The sequence below is a fragment of the Laetiporus sulphureus genome (assembly GCF_001632365.1).
Source record: "Laetiporus sulphureus 93-53 unplaced genomic scaffold LAESUscaffold_10, whole genome shotgun sequence".
NCBI classification, from domain to species: Eukaryota; Fungi; Basidiomycota; class Agaricomycetes; order Polyporales; family Laetiporaceae; genus Laetiporus; species Laetiporus sulphureus.
In genome coordinates, this window is record NW_024468519.1 from 1 (window position 1) to 24412 (window position 24412).

Here is a 24412-nt window from a genome sequence, read left to right on the forward strand (position 1 = left end):
GTGCTCGCTCGTCCGTCGTCCTCGGATTCGAAGACCCGGATGGCTCCATCCTCACCGCCCTCCTTCAGACCCCCCTATTCGCTTTCGGTACTCCCATCACCACGTCACGCTGGCGTGATAAGCTGCGCCTCCGACAGTGTACGAGGTGATGGGAGTACCGAAAGCGAATAGGGGGGTCTGAAGGAGGGCGGTGAGGATGGAGCCATCCGGGTCTTCGAATCCGAGGACGACGGACGAGCGAGCACCGTCGATTTGCTCAGGTCGACGTGCCCATCGCGGAGGTTGGGTGAGGCGAAGGCGCGCAAGCGCAGGATTCTTGACGAGCTCGGTCAACAGGGTCGACGTCGAGTGGACAGCGCCGCCAGGGGCTGCCCGGGTGCTGACATTGCCGATGAGAATCCGAGACCACTTGACGTCCCTGGAGACATGGTGATCCGGGTCGAGCTTGAGGGCAGCACGAAGGGTCGGGAGATGTTCGTCAACGCAGCGGTAGGAGGTGGCAGGAGGGAAGGCCAGGACGATGTTGCCAGAGGAGCTCGGATAGACCGCAAGCGCAGCCATTCCTCCAGCAGTTGGAATCGCAGCCAGTGCTGCGTTCACATCACTGACCAGTTGGGCAGGGGGAGTCTGAAGCAAGTGGACCGGCGCGGAGCCAGTAAATCGAACCACGTACCGCAAGGGCTCTGCAACCTGCTTGGGCTTAGGAGCCTTCGAGGTAGCGGGCGGGTTCGGAGTCGTCACGGGAGGAGCCGAACGAGGTTTAGCGGCTGCAGCCGCATACGAGCGCTTCTTCGGAGTGCCACGTACCTGATGTTGGGGAGGAGGGGGGGCCATCGCCTGCGACGGGGGGGTCGCAGTCACCATTCGAGTCTCCAAGGCATCAAGCCTGGCGTCGAGGGCGGAGCGAAGGTCCTGGAGGGCCGCTGTGAGGTCAGGTCCAGGGGTCGAAGAGGTGGGTGCAGGAGGTGCAGGAGGCTTGATAGTGGATTTGGCGATGGCGACCGCAGTGGCCATGCGTTTCTTCATGAGGGGGTTGCCCAGTTTCACGGCTGTCCCATTTGCCTTAATGAGAGCCATGACCATGGTCTGCTGTACCGCATAAAAAGCATCGACGACAGAGTCCAGGTCACGCAAGGCATCAGATGGTCCCTGATTTTGCCACGGCCGGAGAGCCTGACGGATAGCCAGGGTGAAGTTGGGGAGGTGAGAGGAGGGGTCTTCATAGGAGGAGGACGACGCAGGGGACGGAGCCCGGGCGCTTGTCGAAGCAGATGGTGGTTGCGGTTCAAGATCCATGTGTTACAATACGCAACAAACACTCAACAAATCATAGTGACCTCTTCTAACGGCGCAGAGCGGGTGCCTTCTTCTGCCCGCAATAACAAAGCTGAATCACTTGGAACTTGATGCATGATGCCCGTCTTTCTGTAATAGTCCATCTGAGACGACGGCATCCTCAGCAAATTGTACCGTTTGAGATTACTGCTGCGCTGTACTTTATCATAGGAGCATAGCTTGCCCTGTCATTCTTCCAGCAGACGGAGAGTCCGGAACTTCATCAACGCATATATGGAGGGAGGCGGTCAAAGCAGCAAAGAATGCGCGATGGACTGGTTCAACGTCAACCACAAGTGCTGTTACACGCCGACTCACTCAGAAGCAATCAACTATTGAATGTTCTGTACGAATCAAGCTACAAAGAGTGCTAACGAGATCAGAACCACTCACCCAACGCAGCTATTGCTCATGACTCAGGAACCAGAACGTCTCCCATCTCCTCGAGGAATTTCTCATAGTCATCCTTTGGCTTCGGCTTCTGACCAGCAGTTTCTGCGTTCTTCCCCTCTTTCGGTGGCGGAGGCGCCGCGGAACCAAACTGGCCCTTCAAAGTGCTCAGAAGATCTGGCCTGGCAGCAAATGCGACAGGCTCTGGTTCGGCAGAACCTTCCTTTGAGCCTAGTGACGGCGCGGCATTGACATTGACCTTAGACGTTGCGCCAGCCGCTCCTGCCTTTTTACGCTTCAATACTGTCGGTACGAATGCTGTGCTCTCCTTCTTAAAGTCGCGCAACTGCGGAGCTGCCTCGACTGTTGCTGCCGTGGCAGTTGCCTTCATTGAGGCGGAAAGAACAACACCGCCCGAGATCGGTGGCCGATTTGGAGGCGGCGATCCAGCCATTCTCGATGCTCGATGGGCCTGATATGTCTGGTGCGGGATCGATGAAAGCGGATCTTGCATCGCTGAAGCAGATTGCGATCGACGAGGGAAGAATCCAGGTGGCGGCGGGGGTAACGGAGGTTGTGGGAACCCAGTAGGTCCTTGGAACATCGGTGGAAAGCCCATAGGAGGTGGCGGGATGCCTGAGGCAGGAAAGCCAGGAGGTGGTGGCGGAGGAGGTAATGGTACTCCTAGAGGGACGGGTAGGGTGGCAGGCATAGGGAAACCCATTGGGAATAGAAGAGGAGGAGAACCAGCGGGGGGCGGGGGCACAGGACTGTAGAAGTCCATCGGAGATAGCGGAATAGGACCAGATGAAGGCATGTAGGGAAGCGGAGGAGGAGCTCCATAGCCGGACGTTTGAGGAGTTGGTGGCAAAGGTGGGGCAGATGGGGCTTCTACAATCTTGATTAATATGGATTCCAGCTGAATGCAATCAACCACTAACCTGGAGGAGGAAGAGAACCATCTTCCGGTGGAGGAGAGCCTTCTGGCATGGGTATGTCATCATCGCTATCCACCTCTTCTGATCCTGGCGGGGGTCCTTCCGGCATTACGATGTCATTGTCTTCCTCGTCTGCCACTCCTGGTAAGAAGGGTTACAACCCATCCGCTGCACGAACGCACCTGACTCCTCATCCTCACTAGTAATCTCGTCCGGTCGCAGCGCTGATCATTGCTTAAGTGAACCACCGGTACATGTGGACAAAATGACTCACGTCGCTCTGCATATGGCATTCCAGGGGGCGCGACTCCGTATGGGTTCATTACGGGATCGTAATAAATACTCCTTTCAGGATGTCTAGGCAGGCCATGCTTGTTGAACAAGTTTCTTGACTTCTTCGATACATCCTCAGGCTCCCTATCCGTTTTCTCGTTCTGCTGTTTGCGTCCCCTGAAGACCAGTTTGCGATGTTCTGGATGTTCTGCAACATATTCTTCCTTTTTCTTATTGATATTCTCCAGCTGAGACTTGAGTTCAGCAAGACGAGCTTTGTCTGCTGATGTAGCATCTGATTTGCTCTCAAGCGTAGCAATCTCTCTCTCAAGTTCTAGCAGCAATCAAGAGTCATGAGTCTGCGTTGACGCAAACTATGAAGTCGAGCAGTCTTACCTTGAGTGTCCTTCTTGACCAATGCAAAATCCCGGACTTTTGCTCTTTCAGTTTTGTTCTACTGCAAGTCAATTGATGAGATGTGTCGCACTGGATCAGTGAAATCATTTGCCTTCTTTAGCTCTTTCTTCCGCTGTGCTTTCCCTATAGACGTATATCGTTAGTCAAGGGCCATATAGCCTTGGGAAGAGTCGAAAGTAATCTGGACTTACGGAATGCTTCCGCTGGATTCAGATTCTTGCCCTTAGCCATGGCTCGTCTGATTGCTGAACGGGGATTTTCAACCTAGGAATGCAGCGTGCGGTGTATGACAAGTCAAAAAAAGCTAGAGCACCCTTGCAGAACGATGAAGGTCAAGTCAAGCGATGCAAGTGGCCACTCGCGACGGAGCGGGAGCGCCGCACGTGCGTTCGGGTCTTTGAGTCATCGAACGGTGCAATCGCGCCCTTCCACCACCACCACCAAGTGGTAGCTTCCCTCGTTCGGGAGGCTTCACGGTTGTCTCCACCCCCTTTTCCCACTGAATCATACAACGACTACGGCAACGCAGACAGCGAGGACTTCATCGTCTCATCCTGTTCTCTATCATGTCCATCCAAAGTGTTACCGGAACTCCTCAACCGGCCAAGCGCTCGTCCAAGATGGCTTCTGCTCAGTCTCTCAACCATCTGCTCAACTTCACCCTACCTCCGAGGCAGTCTCACCAGAGCTTGCCGCGGAGGGGTAGGAGGTCAAGCGTTCACCCGGCTGTTTGGAACAAGGAGAGTGAGTGCTACCGCGTTTGCTTGACAGCCATAGATATCGACCATGTTCGTCCATCCAGGGTTTGTTAACGCTCAGTATCGGTTTGTTATGAATCCCAGCGGCGACTATACTGTACATTTTGCTGATCCGGACATGTAAGCTTTAATTTCCTTAATATCGAGCCTTCTGTTGAGCTGATATTCTTCACCCAGCTTCTTCCAGTGGGACGACATTCTCCAGGTCATTGTACCCCGCGTTTCTGCTATAGCCTCTGCTGCAGGTTCAGAAGAGCAACTTCTTCAAGATGAAGGTGTTATGACGTGCCCGATCTGTCTGTCCCCTCCTACTGCGCCTAGGATGACCAAGTGTGGTCATGTAAGTCATTATCCCTTGAGTCTTCTTCCCTTTTTTGAACTGCTGTTCAGGTATTCTGCTTTCCATGTATCCTGCACTATCTTAATACCATGGATAATAACAAGTGGGCGCGATGCCCGATCTGCTTCGATTCGGTCAACGAGAGACAACTCAAGAGCGTCAAATGGTTTGACGTAGTCCCCTTGCCTGACGATGCCGAGGAGGTCCCTGCGGAAGCCTCGTCCTCGTCCGCCTCGCTCGATGATGGACTAGTTGCTACACCTCACGCAGGCTCTGCTCTGCAGATGCGACTCATTCAACGACCTCAGATTACGACGCTCGCGTTGCCTCGCTCGAAAACCTGGCCATCTGACTTGTTGCCTCCGCATCAGGCTCCCTTTCACTTCCTGCCCGACGTCTTTGCCTATTCGAAGTTCATGCTTGCCACTCCTGCGTATTTGATTACGGATCTCACAAGGGACCTTGATGACCTGGCCACGGAGCGGCGGGTGCTGGCCAGCATGGGCGATGACCTCAGTGTGAGCTTTGTAGATGCAGCTGACGCCAAACTGCGAGAGCAGCTGGCCAAAGCGGCTGCCTTGGAGACCCCTCAACTGCAGGAGGCGGTGGACAACGCTCTTCATGCCCAGCGGCAGATCTCCGATCGCTCTATTCTCCATACCAGACGAAGGAATGAAGAGCAGTCTCGCCTGATCCCTGCAGAAGAGATTCCTCAAGACTTCTTGGCTACGCGAAGTGGGTCTCACACCCCTTCCTTCATTCCGCAGCCGTCTCCTGCTCCGACGCCTCCGTCTCCCTGTACACCATCGTCCACATCACAGCGCAACCCTAGACAACGTCGCAATCTCAATCCTCCTCCTCCATCCACATCCACATACTACTACTATCAGGCTGCGACAGGCATGCCGATCTTCTTGCACCCGCTCGACATCCGGATTCTCTTCTCGCATTTCAACAGCTATGCAGCATTTCCGGATACCATAACTGTGCGTGTAGAGTCGTATGCGGAGAGTACCGTGAACGACGACTTGCGAAAGCGCTGCAAATACCTCGCGCACTTTCCGGAGGGCGCCGACGTGGTATTTGTGGAGGCTGATCTCGAGGGGGTCGTTGGCAGAGAGGGTCTGAAGAACTTCGAAGGCCTTCTCAAAATGCGCCGTGCGAGGCGCAAGGAGAAGAACAGGAAGGACGATAGAGCTCGCGCTCGTGCAGAGGAGCATGAGAGAGAGAAGTTTACGCAGGTCTGGAGCCAAATGGGACATACTGTACCTTCGCCCTTGCTTGTGCAGAGGCCATCATCGCCTGCGGACATCGATGAGCCCTCTGAGTCTTTGGCAGAACATCAACCACAGCAGCAGCTTGCAGGCGCATGGGGTGCCAGGAGCTTCGCTTCCGCGGCACAAGCTGCACAAGGTCATCCGATGACGCAGCGGCCTCCATTGCGCCGAGAGAGGGAGATAGAGAGGGAAGAGGACGAGTGGGATGTTGACGCCGCATTCCACGAACTGGAGCAGAGGGGCAACAGGACTGGAGGCAAGAAGAGGAACGCGAGGATGATGGTGTTAGGAAGCGGCGGAGGGAGGAGACGATGATACACCACGGTTACAGGACAAGATCTTACCATCATCGTGTCTTTACTGCATGCAATCAGGAAATCGTGTAGCAACAGTCATCTAAGTCAGTACATGGAATTGGCGGAGGAGCCTCCCCGAGTGTATTCTACAAATCGAGACCACTAGTTCCCGAGATTGAATACAGGCAGACAATGGGAGAGGAACGATATAGACAATGATTATGTAGATAACATCAAGGGAATATTGTGCATCATCCATGCAAGAGCACATATAACAAGAACACAACGAGCGAGAGAGGACGGTATACACGTGGTGAGCGCACGGATAGCATGTCGTGACCGTTCATAAAGAAACGAAAGAAAAGCTCAATCATCAAATGATTTGCAGGTAGTTTGATGGCGCAACTGTAGTTGAGAAGAACCAAGTCAATCCACCGGAGATCCCACGAGATGAACACTACTCACTTCCTATAGTGCCATCATCTTTCCTCGCCTGCCACCACTTGCCCTGTTTATCAAGGATGTCCATAGTCTCGCCTTTCGAGAACGATATCTCATTTGGATCATCAGGAGATGCAGTGTCTGCGAGGCTCTCAATATAACGAGTAATTGAAGGAGGAAACGATCTAACTCACATGGGTACATTGCCTTCGCTCTGTATACCTGGCTTTCACCATTATAGGCTGTCTCGCGCGGGTTCGCGCCCGGGCTCGCGGGCTGGTTCATCGTGCCTCCGGGGCTAAGCGAAGCACCGCCACCGGTCATCAAGGGCGAGCTTGGAGAGAGGTTGTTGTCGCCTCCGCCTACTGAGCCTGGTCGACCACCACCATCACCACCTCCACCAATAGGTCCATTGTTAATACTGCCTGTGCCGGCAATACTCCTCTGAGGACCCTCCATGCTGCCCGCGTTGTAGCTGTTTCCACTTCCAAGCGGGCCAGCGAGACTGCTTGCCATCTTGGTGTCATACGCTGTCACGCCTACAGGGCCAGTAAATCCGGCCTGGTAGCCGTTGCCTGTGCCCATAGCATGCATCGATGCAGCACGTGCCGCCCTGCGGCGTCTCGAGGGTGGAGTGAGGCCGCCGGTGCCAAGGGAATTAAAGAGGTGGAGCAGGAGCGAGTCCTCTTCGGAGGTAAAGTAGAGAATCCAGAGGATGTCGACGACGGCAAGGATGAGCCATCCGGCCGCCATGGAGTCCAGAGACGCGTGTCCAGAGAAGATGCCCTGGTTCACACCGAAGACTGAGAAGACGATGGCAACTGCGCCGAAGACTGATATTTGGAAGCGGTGCATGCCGATCGAGTCGGTCGCCAGTGTGTGCAGCACACCGATGATGAGGAACAGTTGTAGGAAAATCGCAAACCATAGCACACCGACGGCATCGTGGCCGACTGCGATGTCCTTCAGCCTGCAAGAACGTCAAAACTTGCGCTGAACTCACAGTCAGCAGTTGCTATGGCTTGTGAGATGAACGCCAAGAACCATCCTACCTACATTCATCGCAATCTGATCAGTTGCGCAAACATCTCAACAGCCTGCTAGACTCACCACGGCGAGTATGAAAGTGAATAGGAAGAGGTAGTGGGTAAGTATTGGCGTGAAGTCGTAACCCTCGCTTCCACGCGGCGGCATTTTTGGGCGCAAGCAATGGTCGTGTAGACAGTTCACGTGAATGAGATGATGTGGGTGTTCAGGATAACCGAGGCGGCCAGCAGCAACAGGTCGACCGCACTGCTAACCGGGTTGCAGCGGGGAGGAGGGGGCCTCGAGTGAAGAATGGACCGAATGACGGAGTGCTGCGAGCTGAGCTTGGAAGCAATGCCGCAAGTGGCGACACGTTCAGTTCCCACACCGCGCGTCTCGAGTGACCACCATCGTCCAGGCAATGCCGGCCTTCCCTGCACACAGATGAACTTAGGTCAGACACGGTGCGCCATGTCGCCGCAGCGGACGACATCTCCAAGCTATAGACGAGAGAGGGACGAGAGCCATGTCCGCGGCCTCGTTCCTTCAACTGTAATCGGGTGTTACATTTAGTCTCGTTCATCAAGAGCGTTGTAGACACGCGGAGCAGTTCAACTGCAAGATCAGCCCAATGATTGCATATCAATGCGTTGAGCGGCTTGCGATTGTTAGAAGAGACACTTGAGACGAGTTATATACACCAATCGTTATCGATGCATCATGTATCAGATGCGTCAAGTATATTGGCCCGTCTCGTCGATGGCAGTCTACTCCCGGCCTCAACGTCTCTCTGGGCGCGCTCCGTCAACATAGAGCGCGACGGTCGGAAGACCCCCCCCCCCCACACGGCGCCTCGGAGGAATTTCGGTAAGTAGGACGGGTGGGAAAATACTCATTTGGGAGCACTAAATCTGAGTGTCGAAGTCCACTTTCCCACGGGGCGATAGCATCAGGCGGCGGCTTCTCTCCCTAGCGTGAGCATCGGCGAGGGCTTCGAACGAGCTACATTTTCTCTTGTCGGGATTTGCGGAGATTCTAGTGTAAATCGTAGTGGCCACATTCTCAAAAGTGGCTATAAAAACTACGGATCCTTAGATCTACACCGATGCTATTGACCGTATCCTCCGCTTTATGTGATGAAAATTTTTTACATAGGTTCCATTCACATAATGAAAACTCTAGCTTTGTTTGTGGGCCGGCATGCTTTAGATTAAGACAACATTCACAGCCTGCACAGATTTATTTTTCCACGGGAAACCTGATGAAAAAATGGTGAAAATATTTTAAGTCTGGATATGGAAATCGTTTGGAAATTGGGCGGAGACAGCTGAATTATGTTACAATTGCTTCACCAAAACATATCGGTATCACATATTCTTGGACTGAAATATCTTCCTTTGGGAAATAGTTTCACTATTGCTGATACGTTTCGGTAAAACAATCATAACATGATTTAATTGTCTCCGCCCAATTTCCAAACTATTTCCATGTCCAGACATAAGATATTTTCACCATTTTTGCATTAGGTTTCCCGTGGAAAAATAAATCTATGCAGGCTGTGATTGACCGGGCGTGACAGCGCATTAGCCACTCGGAAGGGCAATCGCGATTTTCAAAGTCCGATCGTCCCATCAGTGGCACCGGCCGAATAAAGGAGATTGCCGCGGATGCCGACGCGAGCCATTGTCGGAGTTCTACGGCAAGATGTGGCTGATGGTGACAACAACAGTGGAGTTGCCGCGAGACCTCTCTGTGGCCGGTCGGTTCTTGCCAGTGGGGAGCATACGTTCCAGTACGGCATCCATAACGCGCATGGGTACTAGTGCTGCTCAAAGGAGCGATGTCGACACCCGTTTCTTCCACGCAGGCGCGGATGATGATGCTGGCTTCTGCTGTGCTCTCACCGCCTCATCTCTCTCACAGCCTAAAGCTTGTCGCTTCTGAGCTCTCGCTGGCATCATCCTACCCCACTTCTCTTGATCCTGAATCACCTCGCACCCAGTGTGATGCCTTCGCTCGTATGATTCGCTTTTGACCGGCAGCAAGCATATCGTTTGGTATCTCTTCCACCATCCTCCCACTCGTCGAGAGCAGTCTCCAGATCCTAGCCTTGGCAGCGCAAGATCGTGCGGATGGAGATCGTGCGGATGGAAATGGTGCGGCTAGGGTTCAAGTATGCTGTGCCAGTGTCTGCCGGGGTCGTGCTCGCGCTCGTGGGCTATCTGATTGTACGCCGTTGGTGGTTCTGTCTGTATCACCCTTGTCGTAACTTTGTCTTTAGAGCGTAATGGCGGCGTTAGGCCAGATCTTTCCTCGCGTAGCTCGGACCCCGTCTAAAACTCGCGACATTCTGCTAGTTGAAGAGATGCGGCTGGTCCGACAGAGTCAGCGACGCCATTCAACGATCTCAAGGCAGCAGGAGGTGTATATTCGACGTTCCTTGTCGATATCTGCCGGTACCGCTCCACATACCGCTCCATCACTAGCTGCGGCGAGCAACCGTGTGCGATTCACCGATTCACCGATAATACGTTCGTTCGGCGAGGCGATCGCTGCGATTAAGGTGGAAGCGTCTGCAACTCGTCCATTATGCCATGCTCGCTCTTTTGAGTACTCCTCTTTGGCCGAAAATGCCGCAGAAGTACACGACAATTGGCTTGCAGAGGGCGACAAGCGGGCAAGAGTTTTCCATAAGTCTCATACACATTCTCCAGAGGATACGATTGTGCGTGGCAGGCGGCCGTCATTTGTTCACGTGCGCTCTGTGCTGGAGGAGACCACTACCAACGAGCGACACTACGCCGTTGCATCAGGGAAACCCAAGATAGTCAAAATGGCGAGTGTACCGAGCAGTAGTCGTGAGTTATCTGATTCATTAGTATTGCAACGAGAGAAAGATTGGTTGATCTGCATCCCGTAGTAAAGCATATGAGGGAGCTGTTGATCCGTCCTCGCAACATGTCATTGAAGAGACATAGTCCCCCGGTGCCGAGGACAGATCCATACAAGGCACCGTACAACTTTCCTTCCCCGGCATCTCCCGCTGCAGCCAATTATATTTGCGAAGTGAAAACTAGCAGGGGCCACGCTGCGACTTCCGTTCATAAGATCGCAATGCTGAAAGACGAGGCGCGGGAAGAGACCAGCGTACATGTCATCGACTCGACTCGATTATGCAATCTAGAGCAACCGCGGGTCTCACAGGAACAGCGGATAGGCACTAAACCTCGCTCGTCACGGAGGCAAACAAATGAGCACAGCCGTGATCACTCCTTGGGAAAAACGATGCGGAGGTGGTCGCTGCACTTTCCGCTCGCTCATGCTCATACTCCACGCTCTCCACCACTCGACTCGACCCCGATGAAAAAGCCAAAGATGACGTGGGTCTATTTATATGGGATCTGAACTCTGATGACAGTACTTAAATCTGTAGTCCCTTAAGGTCGACCTGCACCTCTTCTCGTCCTTGCAAGGCAACACTTGACGGCCCCGATACCGAGGCATTGACACGAGCCTCTGTGAACTCCGGACCGTCAAGTCCGTCGAATTCCAGGAGGGCGTCATGGCATGCTCGTTTTCATCGTCGATCGTCGGTTGCTGTATGACGGCGAGCATGCGACGGCAGGCGTGGTTGTGTTGCCTGTGTTTTGTATGGCTACGACGACTGTACGCTTGGCATTTCCGCGAGTTCCCCCGCCCCCGCCTTCCCCTCACTCCTTAGATTCTCCTTCTTGGAAGTTAACTTGGAATAACTTATTACATCGTTGATTGTACTTCTACATATTTCGGCGCCCTAGATGCATGCCTGTCGTTGTCATTATCCACGCTCCTTTCCAGTCGTATAAAAATGTATATCCACTCTTTATTCCAGTGACTTCTGAGTGTCATCGCAACTGCGATCTGCTCAGCCACGCTTGAGCGCTAGTTGAGAGATAAGATAAGATGGGCCACCAATGTGCTTAATTGCCGCTGGTGCATGAAGGAGACCGATCTGCTTCGCGCTGAGCACACTTCTCGCTGCTTCGCCCACGAACCGGCTCTGCTCGCATGGATGCTCTCGACCCTCCACATGGCCTCGCAGTTCCGCCATCTGCAGCCCTGATCCAGCGCTCACCTGCCAGCAGTCCCCATCCACCTCCACCGCCACCACAGACGCGCCAACAACCAGCCCAGTCCGCTCGGCTGCACTCATCCTCCATTGCCTCACCTATGCCAGGTCCGTTGCCGACCGACACGATGCGGCCACTTCACTATGCATCGCGCACGGCTTCTCCAAGGAATTCTATGAGAACACCGAGGCCTATGACACCGCAGGTCGGGCCAGCCACGGAGGGTGAGAGCGCGGAGATTCTTGGGTCTGCGATGGGTCCGCGCTCGCCGGATTCTAACAGGCCACTGAATGTGACGGATGCGCTGAGTTATCTCGATGCGGTCAAGATGCAGTTCCAGGACAAGCCTGACGTGTACAACCACTTCTTGGATATCATGAAGGATTTCAAGAGTCAGGTGTGAGTGTTGCCTTTTTGTTTGTGCTGGCGGACATACAGGCTATGTGTGCTGTGGCCCTGCGAGTGCATTCCTGGCGTTAAGTGTGCGACGTCGCGAACCGATTCCCTCATGGTTTTTGCTATATTTGCTGTCTTTTTCTCCGTGGTCTGTGCGTATTGTTCTTCCCGTCTGTTCTAATACCATGATAGGATCGACACCCCAGGGGTTATTGAACGTGTCTCCATGCTATTCCATGGCAACCCGTATCTCATCCAAGGTTTCAACACGTTCCTGCCTCCGGGATATCGCATTGAGCTCTCGACTGATCCACGCAATATGGATACCATCACAGTAACGACTCCAATGGGGATAATGACGCAGAATATCTCTGCATATGGTGCACCTGTGCGGATTCCTCGTGATTCACTTGCGCCGGGATCGAGCGCGGTTCCATCCTTCCTTCAGCAGCCACCATTGGCCCTGCCTCCGCCACCGGTGCTGCCGGTCGGTATTGGCAACGGCTCTCGTCCTGCTACACCGTCCAGAATGCATGCCCTCGCTGCTGACTATAACTACACCTCGTCGGTAATGTTTCCGTCTCCCATGGCAGGATCGCAGACGACCGCTGCGGCGTCCTTCCTCGGCAACCTGGCTAATCGGACATCTGAAGGCATTCCCACTGGAGAATTCAACCATGCTATACAGTTTTTGAATAAGATTAAGGTGCGCTTCGAGGCCGACCCAGAGACATACAAGCAGTTTTTGGAGATCCTGCACGCGTACCAGAAGGAGCACAAGCATTTGGAGGACGTACGTCACTTACGATACCATTGCACACAGTTGCAGCTGACCTATCCGCTCCTAAGTCACAAGTCTATGCTCAGGTGCAAATGTTGTTCAAGAACGCGCCCGATCTCATGGAGGAATTCCGAGATTTCCTGCCGGAAGCCTTGGCGCCTGCTACACAATCTGTAGGGCTGGTGGGTATTCTCCCACATCCTACAGGCGGCCCTGGTGCGTGGTCACAAGGAGAAGCGTCAACGTCTACTGGCGAGAAGGGCAGAACGCCCACCAGGAGGAGAAAACGGGCTCCAGAAAAGGAAGTTCCAGGCGCACAGAAGACAGTCGGCGGTCGAGTACGTGTATTTCTGTTCCCAAAGTTGCATCGTGTTAATGACATCCTTATTTGCAGACTGCGAAGCGACCGAAGGTTAACCAGAAACCTGAACCGCAGTCGCCCAGATATTCAGGATATCCCCCACCGCCTTCTCCGCCTCTTGTTTATGCCCCTCAGAATCAAGCGGTAGCCGTGCTGCAGCATCCTCAAGCAGGCATTGTCCCTCACCCCGCACAAATCACCGCCACACTGAATATGAACGGCGCACAAAACACAACTCAAGACGAGCTGATGTTCTTTGACCGTGCCAAGAAAGCCTTGGAGAATGGCGGGACGTATGAGGAGTTCCTGAAACTGCTCAATTTATTTGCAAGGGACGTGATCGACGCGAAGACCCTCATTGACCGAGCGGAGATTTTCCTGGGCGAAGGCGAGCTGATGACCCAATTCAAAGAGTTGATGGGTTGGGACGATAGGCTTGGGAACATTGAATACGGTCCGCCCGGGAGCATTAGAACAGGTCCTCCGGACCCATTTGCACCGAGACTTCCGGACGACGGACAGGGCCCGAGCTATCGCCGTTTGCCCGAGTCGGTGGGTACTGTGTTCATGCAAATAGTATGGTCATCTGATCAGTAGGACAGGAGGTACGACTGGCATGCTCCGGGCGCCGTGAGCTGGAAAGATCCGTGCTCAATGATGAATGGGTGTCCAACCCTACATGGGCTTCAGAGGAGTCCGGATTCGTTGCGCATAAAAAGAACACCTTTGAGGATCTGCTGTTCAGAAGCGAGGAAGAGAGGCACGAGTTCCAAGTGCATATTGAAGGGCTCGCACGAACCATCCTCGTGTTAGAAGGGCTTGACGCTCGCATTGACGAGATGTCTGCTGAAGAGCGCTCACAATTCAAACTGAAGCCCGGTCTGGGAGGCTCGTGCCCCGCTATCTATGAACGCACTATCCGAAGAATCTATGGCCGCGATGGCGCCACTGAAGTGTTGAAGGCGCTTCAAGAATGTCCTGCGGTCGCCGTTCCTGTGGTCCTCAAGCGGCTAAAGCAGAAGGATGAGGAATGGCGGCGCGCACAGCGGGAGTGGAACAAGACTTGGAGGGAAATAGATTCGAAGAACTTCTACAAGGCTCTTGACCACCAGGGACTAATGTTCAAGGCCAACGACAAGAAGAATATCACTGCCAAGTTCTTCGTCCAGGACATAGCGTCTATCAAAGACTCTCAGGAGAAGGTCCGCGAAGCTGAAGAAGGACTTTCCTGGGCAAAGGGCAGCTTGGGCTGTCAGCTCGACTACAATTTCTCGGACGCAAGCGTCTTGCAAGACTCCCTCAAGCTGATATTATCCTTCTTGGACCATTCTATGTCGCAATACAGCCCGGCGGAACGTAGAAGTATCGAGCGCTTCTTGCATTCATTCGTTCCGACGTTATTCATGTTCGCACCCCAAGGTTTCGACTCCGCTTGCGGGCCCTTACAGCCGGGACACGAGGACGAGGTAGGCGACGATTTAGCGGATGGGGATGGAGCAGATGACTCGACAAAGTCTGGCCGTGATCGCAGCGGCAAACGGCAAACCAGCGGCGGCCAGTCTGTAGGCGTGCCGCCAGGGGATTTGAGGAAGAGACTACTGAAGACTGCCCAGGACAGATCGCCGAGAAACCGTCCACAACCCTTGTTCTCTAGGTCGGCTGCACTTTCGAGGTCAGCATCCCCGGTTCCAAGCGATGGCCAGCCGCCGACGGCTAAGGCTAAGGGTTCAAGACTGAACAAGGAGCTAGACATGAATAACGAGCACCTCTACACAGACGATATCTGGATCAGGGAAGCTGTTATTGATTCGACGATTGCCGTGGGTGATACCCGCATCATGAGACGATCCTTCTTCGCGAACACGACTTTCTACACGTTATTGCGCCTCTTGCAGGTATGCCGTCACAATCGCTTTGAGCCGATGAATGATTGACGCTCTTGTCTAAGCTGCTCTATTCACGGCTACTGATCTGCAAGGAAATAGGAGCACGACTTGCGGCTGAGAAGCATGCCTCATTACTTGCTAATAATGTCGCAGTGCAGCTGGGATTGGACGAGCCAAACGGACCTCCGGCCATCCTTGCACAAGCCTTAGAGGCAGTCGGAGAGGTTCGTGCGGGAGAAGAGCCCAACGTGCTATATTTGTATATGCTGGACGCATGTGAGAAGGTGTTCGACAGTGAGCTAGACCAGGCGACCTTTGAAGAGCACATGCGGTGGTTTTTTGGCACAAAGGTGCGGGCTAGAGCACACGAGACAGAATCCAGCTAATGGTCATCCTCAGGCTTACCATGTATTCACCCTGGATCGAATCATCACCGCCGTTGTGAAACAGGTATGTCCCCGGGCTGTATTTGGTTTTGAATTATGCGGTGACAACTCGACGAAGGTACAAACCATTATGGCGGACAACAAATGCCAAGAATTATGGTATTTGCTACAACGATCGCGAGGCGAGAACAGCCTCACCTTGCACGACGCTATCAGATATAGAAGGGAAGCGGAGCGTCATGTGGGATCAGACGATAACCTCTATAGGGTCGACTGGGTGGGTCGCTAACTTGAAATGCGTGGTCAGTATCTGATGTGTACCTCTCAGGACGGCCAATCGAAGCGGCTGCTGGTGCAGCTGGTCGGGGCTACTGATCCCAGTGTGGAGCATGAGCGAACGGCTCGGGGGCGCTGGAAGGAATACGTCGCGACGTATGTAATGGAGTATCCGACCGAATGGATGCCAGCAAGACGTGCATCGGGAATGCCTCTATTTTTGAAGAGGTGCGTAGCAGCTATTTCGGTGCGTGTGCGGAACGGGCCCGATTGACCAGTATTTATAGGTGCGTGATGGACGCCGCCCAGAAGGGCGAGGCGGTTGCGCGGGTGGGGATGCTGCGGGTGGTCGTGCGGACGGGCACGCACAAGTTGTTGTACGAGGCGGGGGGCGAGGACGTGGTGTGGCGACGGCGTGGGGCAGAGGAAGAGGCGGCCCTTCGACGGCGGGCAGCTGTCCGGGGGGACGAGCGGCAGCGGTGGCTCAGCCGGCAGGGATGGGGGTCCGTGGGAGCGTAGCGCTATGTATAGTATGCCTATTAATAGGAGCCAGTGCGGATTATGGGTGACATAGGAGGACTAAACCGGGATAATTATCATTTTGTTGGTCAATCAGCCTGTTCCCGTTTGGATGCTATCCTCCCTCGCGTATATCATCTCCTTCCCTTCCTCCCCCTCCAGGCCAAGCTTTGCCATCGTCGACGACGACGGCGACGACGATCTTGCGCTCATCTCGGCGTGCGATCCGCCAAGCGGCACTACGCCTGCATGGCCAAGCCTGCTAAGTTCTCCGCCCCTGCGCCGTCCCCGCGTTCGCTGCCGCGTGTATCACGACAGCATCAACCATCCCCCCGACGCCAGCCTGCATCTCTCCCATCGCCCTCCTCGTCGCTCCTTGCGCTGTTCGCGACTGTCGCTGCATCTGCCTCTACTGTCGACGGTCATCCTCTTCCCACGCGCTCACCCCCGCCTGATTTTCTGTGTCCCCAATTCGGCTGCGCTGCAGCAACCCCCTCCCCAGCGCCTGCTCGAGACGTTGACGAATCCTCGCAGGGGGCGTCTTCGTCAGCGACGGCAGCATCCTCTTCCATCAGAGCTCAGTATGCTAGGAGTGTCTCCGTTGCCGACAAATATGTCTCATACTCTGATGGCCGATGGCGCAAAACAGATGTCTGGACACTGTATGGCTCAACATTCTGCTCAGTAAGTGACTTTTTCGACCAAGTGCCAGGCACGTCATGACGATTTTCCAGGATGGCATCTGCTCCGCAACACCAACAGCCACTACCACTATAGTTGAGACCATGTCTGCCTCGGTCACTTCGACTGCCACAGGGGTGATAGGCACCAATGCCGCAGACAATGTGTCCGAAGACATCGATACGTTGCCATCAGGATGGACCAAGGAATCCCATACAGATCCATATACTCCCGTAATCATCACGTTGTCTGTCGTCCTCGCGATTATGATCTGCGTGACCATCATTTCCTGCGTGTTTTGGAGGCGACGTGCAAAACGGCTGAAGGATCCGGAGAGAAGAACACGGCGGGCGGATGGAGCAGTGGATGATGACACACGGGAGTGGAAGCGATTTCGGTCACAGCAAAGGCTATGGGCCAGGGCCACTGCGAGATGGAAGGCAAACGTGCGACAATCGGCACGTCGGCGCAAGAAACAAACCGCGTCCAGGGACGCTGATCCGCGGCTATCAACTGAATCATTAACCAGAGACTCGTCGAGCTCGTTGCGCCGCTCTCACGCCGAATCTATCTCTTCGGCGCGTAGTGGGGCCGCCAGTAGTGGGGTTTCTTTACAGGAATCCAACTATGCCACACAGCGATCAACATTCACAGATTCTGCTTATCCGCGTCGACCTACTCCCCCTGCCTATCCATCAAACGATGTCGATGTGTCAATAGAACGGGGGGCTCTCTCTCATCAGGTGTCATCCCTTGAATTATCGTTCGGGCGAAATGCTCCGCCTGCACTGCCATTTAACTCTTCTGCATCTGCATCAGCTGGCCCTGTGGATGGACCGCTTCCATACGAAGGATCTCCTCACGCAGGGCATCTAGCCACGGATGATAAGGCTGTGCTTGCACACATGGCGTCTCTTGCAAGCGCCCCACCGTCTGCAGATCCCTCGGCCGCCGACGCGCTCCCAGATTCGTCAGCGCTCTATGCGTCAGTGCCTCCACTTGACGATGAGTTCGAACCTTTGCCACGCTGCCTGCAAGTTGTCGATTGCGATGCCAACGTCGACGTGCAAGCCTCCGGTAGCCGGAGAAGCCTATTGCCGATGCCTCCACATCCTGGCGCTGCTTGCCCACCATCTCCACATAACATTTTGTATATTCCTCCTCCACCAGAGAAGGCCCGCCTTGTGGCGCCTACATTTTACGAATATCCTGTATCATTCGAGGAGGATGTACTCGGAGTCGAGCCCGAGGCAGGCCCTTCCGCGCCTCCATTTGAAGAAACTCAATGTCCTGCCGCTAGCGCGCCGCCGCTGGAGCTCGGTTATGGCACGGAAGATGTGGGCGTGCAGCCATCCGCTCCCCCCGCTGATTCAGAACCCGACGCGGTGAGAATAACAGGCATGGATGTCGCGGGAAGTTCTGGTGGTGTAGGTGCTCCGCCCTCAAGCGTCGAGCAGTCGCTGTCGCTTCACAGGGTCGCGAGCCACCATCTTTCGGAGCATGCGTCGATTTGGCACACCAGTCCGCCTCGCTATCTTCCATAGTACGCGAAGGATTGGTGCCTGCCTCGCGCCGCATATTCGAGGCATTGGGACGAGTTGTAAGCTATTGATGCTGTTCTGTGTCTGTCTGCTTTATCATGTGCTACGCTTTGGAGTAAGGGTTGTGATATCAGGCATGCGTGCGGTTTTGTATGTGCGCGCTGTTATTGTTCTTTGGATAGCTACCAGCAATTTCATCAGTACTTAGGAGTGTTAAATACGCAATATCGCATTAATGAATCCATATGCCAATCCGTGCCCTCTCTACTGGTGGAAGGACTTCGATAAGATTTTCGAAGTTCAAGACGCGAGTGTTGTGTATAAATATCGCTGCCAATATTCACGCGATCCTCCGTCCCGGCGCACAATATTGGTAATGGTGTAGTTCCACTCTGTGGCCAGACCAGCCTTGATTAGGAAGGTGTCGTGGTTCGTGGTAATCCGAAAAGCTCATAGTGAAGTCTTATGAAGATGGAATATGTCATATACATATCGAATTCTGGAGTACAAATGTAGAATGTTCATAGATTGTCCACATCGCCATGATGATACAGATGCGGTCATCTAGCTGGCTACGGTTCCTTGTTTTAGCGAACGTCCAGCTCGAGCTCCGATGAGCTGGCAGGGGCCGTGATATGAAGTGTCAACTTCGGCGACCGCTTGAGACCGTGAGTTGCCTGATGATGAATTTCTCCCTGTCGCGCATGGTGTGGCACAGCATGTGCGTGTAGAAGCTCCGCCGCACGGTCGGAGCCTTCCTTTGAATAATGTGGCTCCAGTGGCATGGTTCGCGAAGCCTCTGGAGAAGGTCTCGGAACATCTATTTTCTCCGCAATGAGCTTGACTGAGCGGCTCCTTTTAAACACATTTAGAAGCCTTGCTTTCTTCTTGCCATGCGTTGGATGGAGCAATCCAGGGGAGCACGAGAACCTTAGCGGGGTGAGTGTCATCTCGCTAGGGATGATCGTCTGTTGGGTCTCGGCCAAGTTGTCGTGTACGAAATACTCGAACTGCCATCTGAGGACTAGCGGTGCCTGATGAGGTTGAAGATCGAAGAACTCTACACCATGAACACTATAAACACCGTTCGAATCGACAGTCAGCACAGCCTGCTGCGATATATAGTCCTTCGGGTCATCGCCCGCAACTCTCAGCGTACGTAGAACGGGCTGCCTGTCAGGATCACCTGTTTGGAATGTGAATACTTGTCGAGTCGTAGGCTTGAAGTCAGCGAGACCAAAGGTAAGAGCATTGACTAGTCCGGTATCTTGCTCAACTTTGCTGCGATCGACGGTGTATCCCATTAGTGTGAAAGTCGGACGAACAGCACCAGAACCTTCCTGGTCAATCCAGAGCTCGATGCGAATGTCCCGAAGCCAGCCCAGGATTCCAGGCAACGGGGGCGCTTCGCATCCGCTGGGGGAGGGGGAGGCAAGAGGACTCGAGATATGGCAAGAGCGAATAGATCGGAGAGACCGTACAGATCGCACGGATCGAGCGGACGTGGTCGTAGAACTAGAGTCGGTGCGACGATGCGCTACGACAGGTATGTCAAAAGCACCACCAATAGGCGTCACAGGCTCAGAGGTAGGTGCGGTGGCGTCCGATTCACGAAGGGAGTTCCCGGAAGTGATGTTGCCTGACTGCATCGGAGAGCAGCTCCGAGACTTGTAAATGCGCCTCAATCCGAGGCGGCCTCTGTCGCTCTTGGCGGGTGAGGAGTTTGCGCTATTCGTGACGATTGAGGGAGAAGGCGAGAACACTGACCCAGAACCAAATAGCGTCCTGGACAGGCTCGACGACGAGCGAGAGGCGCCACTGTAATGCGGGGTCAACCCAAGACAAGCGCCACCATTCGGCGCAACATTCTCTGCAAATCCGGTGTTCTGCATACGAGACGGAGACGGAGAAATTACGAAGTAAGCTGACATCGGTGAGCCCGCGGGTGATATCGTGACGGAGCCTGTAGGGGAGACAGTTGGAGACACTGGCAGAGAGTCTTGCCCTGGACCCACTGAAGAAGCGGCAGAAAATTTGTCGTACACGGAGGGAGGTACTAGGAAGGCGTCAACAGTAAAATCGGAGTCGCCAGTAGCAGACGGCAATCCTTGCTCATAAAAGCCGTTGTTCGGCTCCGCAGGAGATATTTGAGCCATAGGTGAATCACAGCTGGAAGTCCCTGGAGTGCAACGACTGTTCTCTTTGCTGTCAAATTCCACGCCGTGCAGAGGTGTTCTAGATGCAGTATCAAGAGTGCTCTTGATGCAATCGAGGCTGGTTCCTTTACTGCCGGCGTCCATATGGTAGAACCCCGACACCGGCTCTTCTTTCTGGCTATCCACATGGTTCACTTCTTGATAGATACCGCTATCCAAGAGTATTGGAATCTCTCCGAAGCTCGATAGAGCGAAGATGGCATCAGCATCGAGCGAAGGAGACGGACTGGGCGGAGAGAGGAATGCCAGAGCCTGCAGGGCTGGCCAGTTTGCAGGCTGGCGGCCAGCACCAGTCGCATCATGAGCAGTCGCGTGCATTATTAGGAGTGGAATTAATGTAGATGGAAAACAAACAACGAATGTGGTATGGACTGCCTGCAGCGTTCTGTTTGAGGGCGGAGTGGCGCGACGCGTCGTCGCGGTTCGCGTCTGCGATCACATGACCGATTCGGCCTCGGCGCCGGCGAACGACGTCCGTGGCACGCCTGTACTTGCTGCTCTTCGCTGACAGCCTGGCACTTGTCTCATTCTCGCCATCGCCCATGAACTGTTCGTCAGTCGAAGAGATTGCCACATAGAATGTCATCCAATGTCCAGACGATCCGCTTCGCCCGCCTAAAGCCCAAGCAACCTGCACCGGCCCCGACGAAGCCCAAGAACAGACATGCTGGCATCCTGCAGGACCAGCTGCGTAGGTGGGTAGAGAGCAGTGGTCATGAGCCGTGCTTATTCATGTGCCTTGCTAGGTCGCAGAAGGCACCATGGTGTCCGAGCTTTTCCGTGGCTTTCAGGATATTCCTCCTGATCCGAGTCGCTGGAGCAATGTATTCAAACATCCAGGATTGCGATGAGGGTGCGTCGATCCGCAAGGCTATCCGTGCATTGAGAAATCTGAACTAATACAACATTTACTCAGTATTCAATTTCTGGGAGCCGTTGCATTATTTGGATCGAGGGTATGGTTTCCAGACTTGGGAGACATCGCCGATATACGCCATCCGGAGCTGGGCATACGTCTTGCTGCATTTGTTCCCCTCCAAATTTACGATCTTTCTAGCTGGTCCAGAGAAGGTAGCTCATCCTTCGTGCTACCGGTGCCAGATCTCAGGAGTAACTGATCTGTACAATCTACATAGCGACCGGCTTTCTTTGCGGTTCGGGTTCTCCTGGCTGTCATGTCCTCGGTCAGCGAGGCGTACGTGTATCGGGCAGCTGTAGACAAAATCAACTACAGAATGGGACGTTACATGCTCTTCATGATGCTCCTCAGCGCTGGGATGTGGACCGCATCGACTGGTAGCTCCACCCTTATCATTGGCTGTGCATGTGTTTACAATATCTTTCTAGCTTTCCTTCCGTCAACCTTCGCAATGTATGCGAACGCCATCGCGTTCGCCCATGTGATGGAGCCGACCAGCAACACAAACTTGCGCCGCACCCTGTTCGCTACTCTGGCTTTCGCGACGGGCGCCATAGTCGGTTGGCCCTTCTCGATCGCGGTGGCCATCCCCTTCGTTCTGGAGGAGCTTTTCATGTATGGTGTCGACAAGGTCACCTCGGAGAACCGGATATCCTGGGTTTTCGCTCGATGGATGAGGATGCTCATGTGTACGGCCATTGCTGCTTTGGTCTTCGTACGTGTGACTGTTATCTCCCATTCTCTTTTCTCACCTGTCATCTAGGTACCGGTGACTGCGCTAGACACGGTTTTCTACGGCAAACTCACCATTGTTCCGTGGAACATCATCAAGTATAACGTGTTCCCCGACGAGAAGCACGGACCCAACCTCTACGGCACCGAGCCGGCCAGCTTCTACCTGCACAATCTTATCCTTAACTTCAATGTCATCCTCCCGCTCGCATTTGCATCTATTCCTGCACTTGCTATCACCTATGTGGTCAACCGCAAGCGTCTGGGCGAGCGTACAATATACGTGGATCAGACTTCTCCTTACAGGTTGATGGTGATGAGGCTTGCACCGGTGTATCTCTGGACGGCGATCATGACAATGCAGCCTCACAAGGAGGAGCGCTTCATGTTCCCTATCTATCCATTAATCTGTTTCAATGCGGCCGTAACGGTGTATCTGATGAGGGGTTGGCTGGAGACTGCGTTTGTCGCTATGACGCAATCGCCGTACCGTGTAAGTGTACTTACGAGCCTAAACGAGCTTGAAGCTAACGCGAGGAACTTTCCAGGCTTCTCGCTCTGCGCTCTTCAGCCGCTTCACATTATCGATCTTGACCACCGCTAGCATACTGTCCTTCTCGCGGGTTATGACGCAGTGGAAGTACTACCATGCACCACTCTCCGTGTATCATCACCTGGAAGCGAACGAAATCCCGCGCATTCTCAACACTACTGGGCTCGTCTATCTCCCGTACGCTACGGATAAGGAGTTGTCTCTGGATGAGCAGGACGAACAGCCGCGGATTGACCCCGCGCTGATACACAAGCTGGGTTTGCATCTGTGCATCGGCAAAGAATGGTATCGTTTCCCCGGACACTATCTTGTTCCGGATGGCGTGCGGGTGGATTGGATCAAGAGTGAGTTTGATGGGATGCTGCCCACGCATTTCAAGGAAACGCCGTGGCAATGGGGCTTGCCCGCTAGGGTCCAAGGTACCAGAGCTATTCCTGCAGGACTCAATGACCTGAATGAAGAGGCACCCGAACTCTATGTACGTACAGTTTTCCTTGTCAATCATGTGAGTGGACTGATGCGGATGGGTTCAGGTGGACGTCGCCTCATGTGATTACCTCGTCGATCTTGACTTCCCCCTTCACCCGGTGGAATCGGTTCATGAACCCCGTTACGTTATTGATGATTTGATATGGGATCGGGTTGCATGCTTCCCATTCCTGGACGCGCGGCACTCGTCGACGCTGACGAGGATACTTTGGATGCCGGGCGCTCATTGGCAAGAGTCGAACGAGTACGGCGACTACTGCTTGCTAAGGAACCGGGAGAATGTGAAGAGGATAGAAGAGAAGGTGATGCAATCTCAACGATGATACGATCTGGAACGAGGAATGATGGTACTTTAGACAGGTAGTAATCTCGAGTAGTAATAAAGTGCGGCTCCGACTCGCAATATGGCATAAAAGCCCGAATCTGATGAATGAACTCACTTGCGCTGCCTGCTCTTGTGCTTCACTTCATCACTGAGCAGTAATGCGAATTAGATCTCGCCACAGCATGTGTGCATGTGCAAGGGCCACGCAACTCAAATGCACAAGTCCGCGGGTGGCCGCTTCGAGGAGACACGCATCCAAATCAGGGTATGCGTCGTCCTGATATGGAAGGTGAGTTCGCAGAAATATCTGCAACGTCCTGCGCTTAGCTCGCCCAGCACATGCTCGTCGCACATCTGTGGGCTGGCAACACCGTTCTTCTAGGATAGGAGCGGCGTCTTCTTCTGCAAGGTCGATGCCCGGTAGCTGGCATGCCTCACGCAGAGCACATCGCTCAGGCAGACGAACGACCACTGCGGGCCTACATAGCGGAATCTCAAGTGACAGGTGAGTGCATGCGAGAGAGCTGTCATGAATTCACCGTAAATTTTGACGGTGGCGCGCCGTGGCCGGCGTTCTAAATCAGGCAAGAGGGTGGCCGCACAGAGCAGTGTCTTCTCCAAATCGGGGAATCCTGCAGCTCGGCGAGCCCTCCGAGAGCATCTCAAGCGTCGTATCCTTCCAAGTGGCGGCTTCTGTCCGCCTGAGAAGCATGTACCCGGCTTTTCCCACCCACATATACTCTTTGCCTCT

At 54.0% G+C, this 24412-nt stretch overlaps 8 protein-coding genes across 8 annotated transcripts; 5 read left to right on the forward strand and 3 right to left on the reverse strand.

The window, feature by feature from the left end:
* Positions 1–1601: 1601 nt before the first annotated feature.
* Positions 1602–3644, reverse strand: LAESUDRAFT_723393 (uncharacterized protein). The gene is made up of 7 exons (XM_040908407.1): positions 3545–3644; positions 3445–3476; positions 3333–3390; positions 2938–3270; positions 2846–2887; positions 2667–2795; positions 1602–2616 (listed from the first exon to the last, which is right to left on the reverse strand). Exons 1-7 carry the CDS (start codon positions 3582–3584, stop codon positions 1745–1747), a joined length of 1506 nt encoding a protein of 501 aa, XP_040766262.1. The 5' UTR covers positions 3585–3644; the 3' UTR covers positions 1602–1744.
* A 275-nt stretch (positions 3645–3919) lies between these two features.
* Positions 3920–6043, forward strand: LAESUDRAFT_648547 (uncharacterized protein; the record flags this gene model as incomplete). The annotated part of the gene is made up of 4 exons (XM_040904113.1): positions 3920–4097; positions 4156–4231; positions 4289–4451; positions 4502–6043. 4 exons carry the CDS (start codon positions 3920–3922, stop codon positions 6041–6043), a joined length of 1959 nt encoding a protein of 652 aa, XP_040766263.1.
* A 354-nt stretch (positions 6044–6397) lies between these two features.
* LAESUDRAFT_735724 (uncharacterized protein) lies at positions 6398–7659 on the reverse strand (the record flags this gene model as incomplete). Its single annotated transcript, XM_040910618.1, has 5 exons — positions 6398–6429; positions 6490–6606; positions 6660–7418; positions 7469–7517; positions 7576–7659. The coding sequence occupies 5 exons, from the start codon at positions 7657–7659 to the stop codon at positions 6398–6400; spliced, it is 1041 nt and encodes a 346-aa protein (XP_040766264.1).
* Positions 7660–9623: 1964 nt separating this feature from the next.
* On the forward strand, positions 9624–10896 carry LAESUDRAFT_757252 (uncharacterized protein; the record flags this gene model as incomplete). Its single annotated transcript, XM_040912280.1, has 3 exons — positions 9624–9719; positions 9773–10349; positions 10412–10896. 3 exons carry the CDS (start codon positions 9624–9626, stop codon positions 10894–10896), a joined length of 1158 nt encoding a protein of 385 aa, XP_040766265.1.
* A 957-nt stretch (positions 10897–11853) lies between these two features.
* On the forward strand, positions 11854–16205 carry LAESUDRAFT_648466 (uncharacterized protein; the record flags this gene model as incomplete). The annotated part of the gene is made up of 10 exons (XM_040904108.1): positions 11854–11999; positions 12189–12789; positions 12846–13121; positions 13172–13690; positions 13741–15033; positions 15087–15374; positions 15424–15474; positions 15529–15687; positions 15739–15939; positions 15996–16205. The coding sequence occupies 10 exons, from the start codon at positions 11854–11856 to the stop codon at positions 16203–16205; spliced, it is 3744 nt and encodes a 1247-aa protein (XP_040766266.1).
* A 112-nt stretch (positions 16206–16317) lies between these two features.
* Positions 16318–18689, forward strand: LAESUDRAFT_811149 (uncharacterized protein). Its single transcript, XM_040914292.1, has 2 exons — positions 16318–16889; positions 16940–18689. Exons 1-2 carry the CDS (start codon positions 16455–16457, stop codon positions 18428–18430), a joined length of 1926 nt encoding a protein of 641 aa, XP_040766267.1. The 5' UTR covers positions 16318–16454; the 3' UTR covers positions 18431–18689.
* A 224-nt stretch (positions 18690–18913) lies between these two features.
* LAESUDRAFT_723397 (uncharacterized protein) lies at positions 18914–21009 on the reverse strand. Its single transcript, XM_040908408.1, has one exon. The coding sequence runs from the start codon at positions 20959–20961 to the stop codon at positions 19015–19017; it is 1947 nt and encodes a 648-aa protein (XP_040766268.1). The 5' UTR covers positions 20962–21009; the 3' UTR covers positions 18914–19014.
* A 213-nt stretch (positions 21010–21222) lies between these two features.
* On the forward strand, positions 21223–23659 carry LAESUDRAFT_735726 (glycosyltransferase family 22 protein; the record flags this gene model as incomplete). Its single annotated transcript, XM_040910619.1, has 8 exons — positions 21223–21338; positions 21390–21496; positions 21560–21714; positions 21780–21939; positions 21991–22277; positions 22326–22787; positions 22843–23325; positions 23381–23659. 8 exons carry the CDS (start codon positions 21223–21225, stop codon positions 23657–23659), a joined length of 2049 nt encoding a protein of 682 aa, XP_040766269.1.
* Positions 23660–24412: the final 753 nt, after the last annotated feature.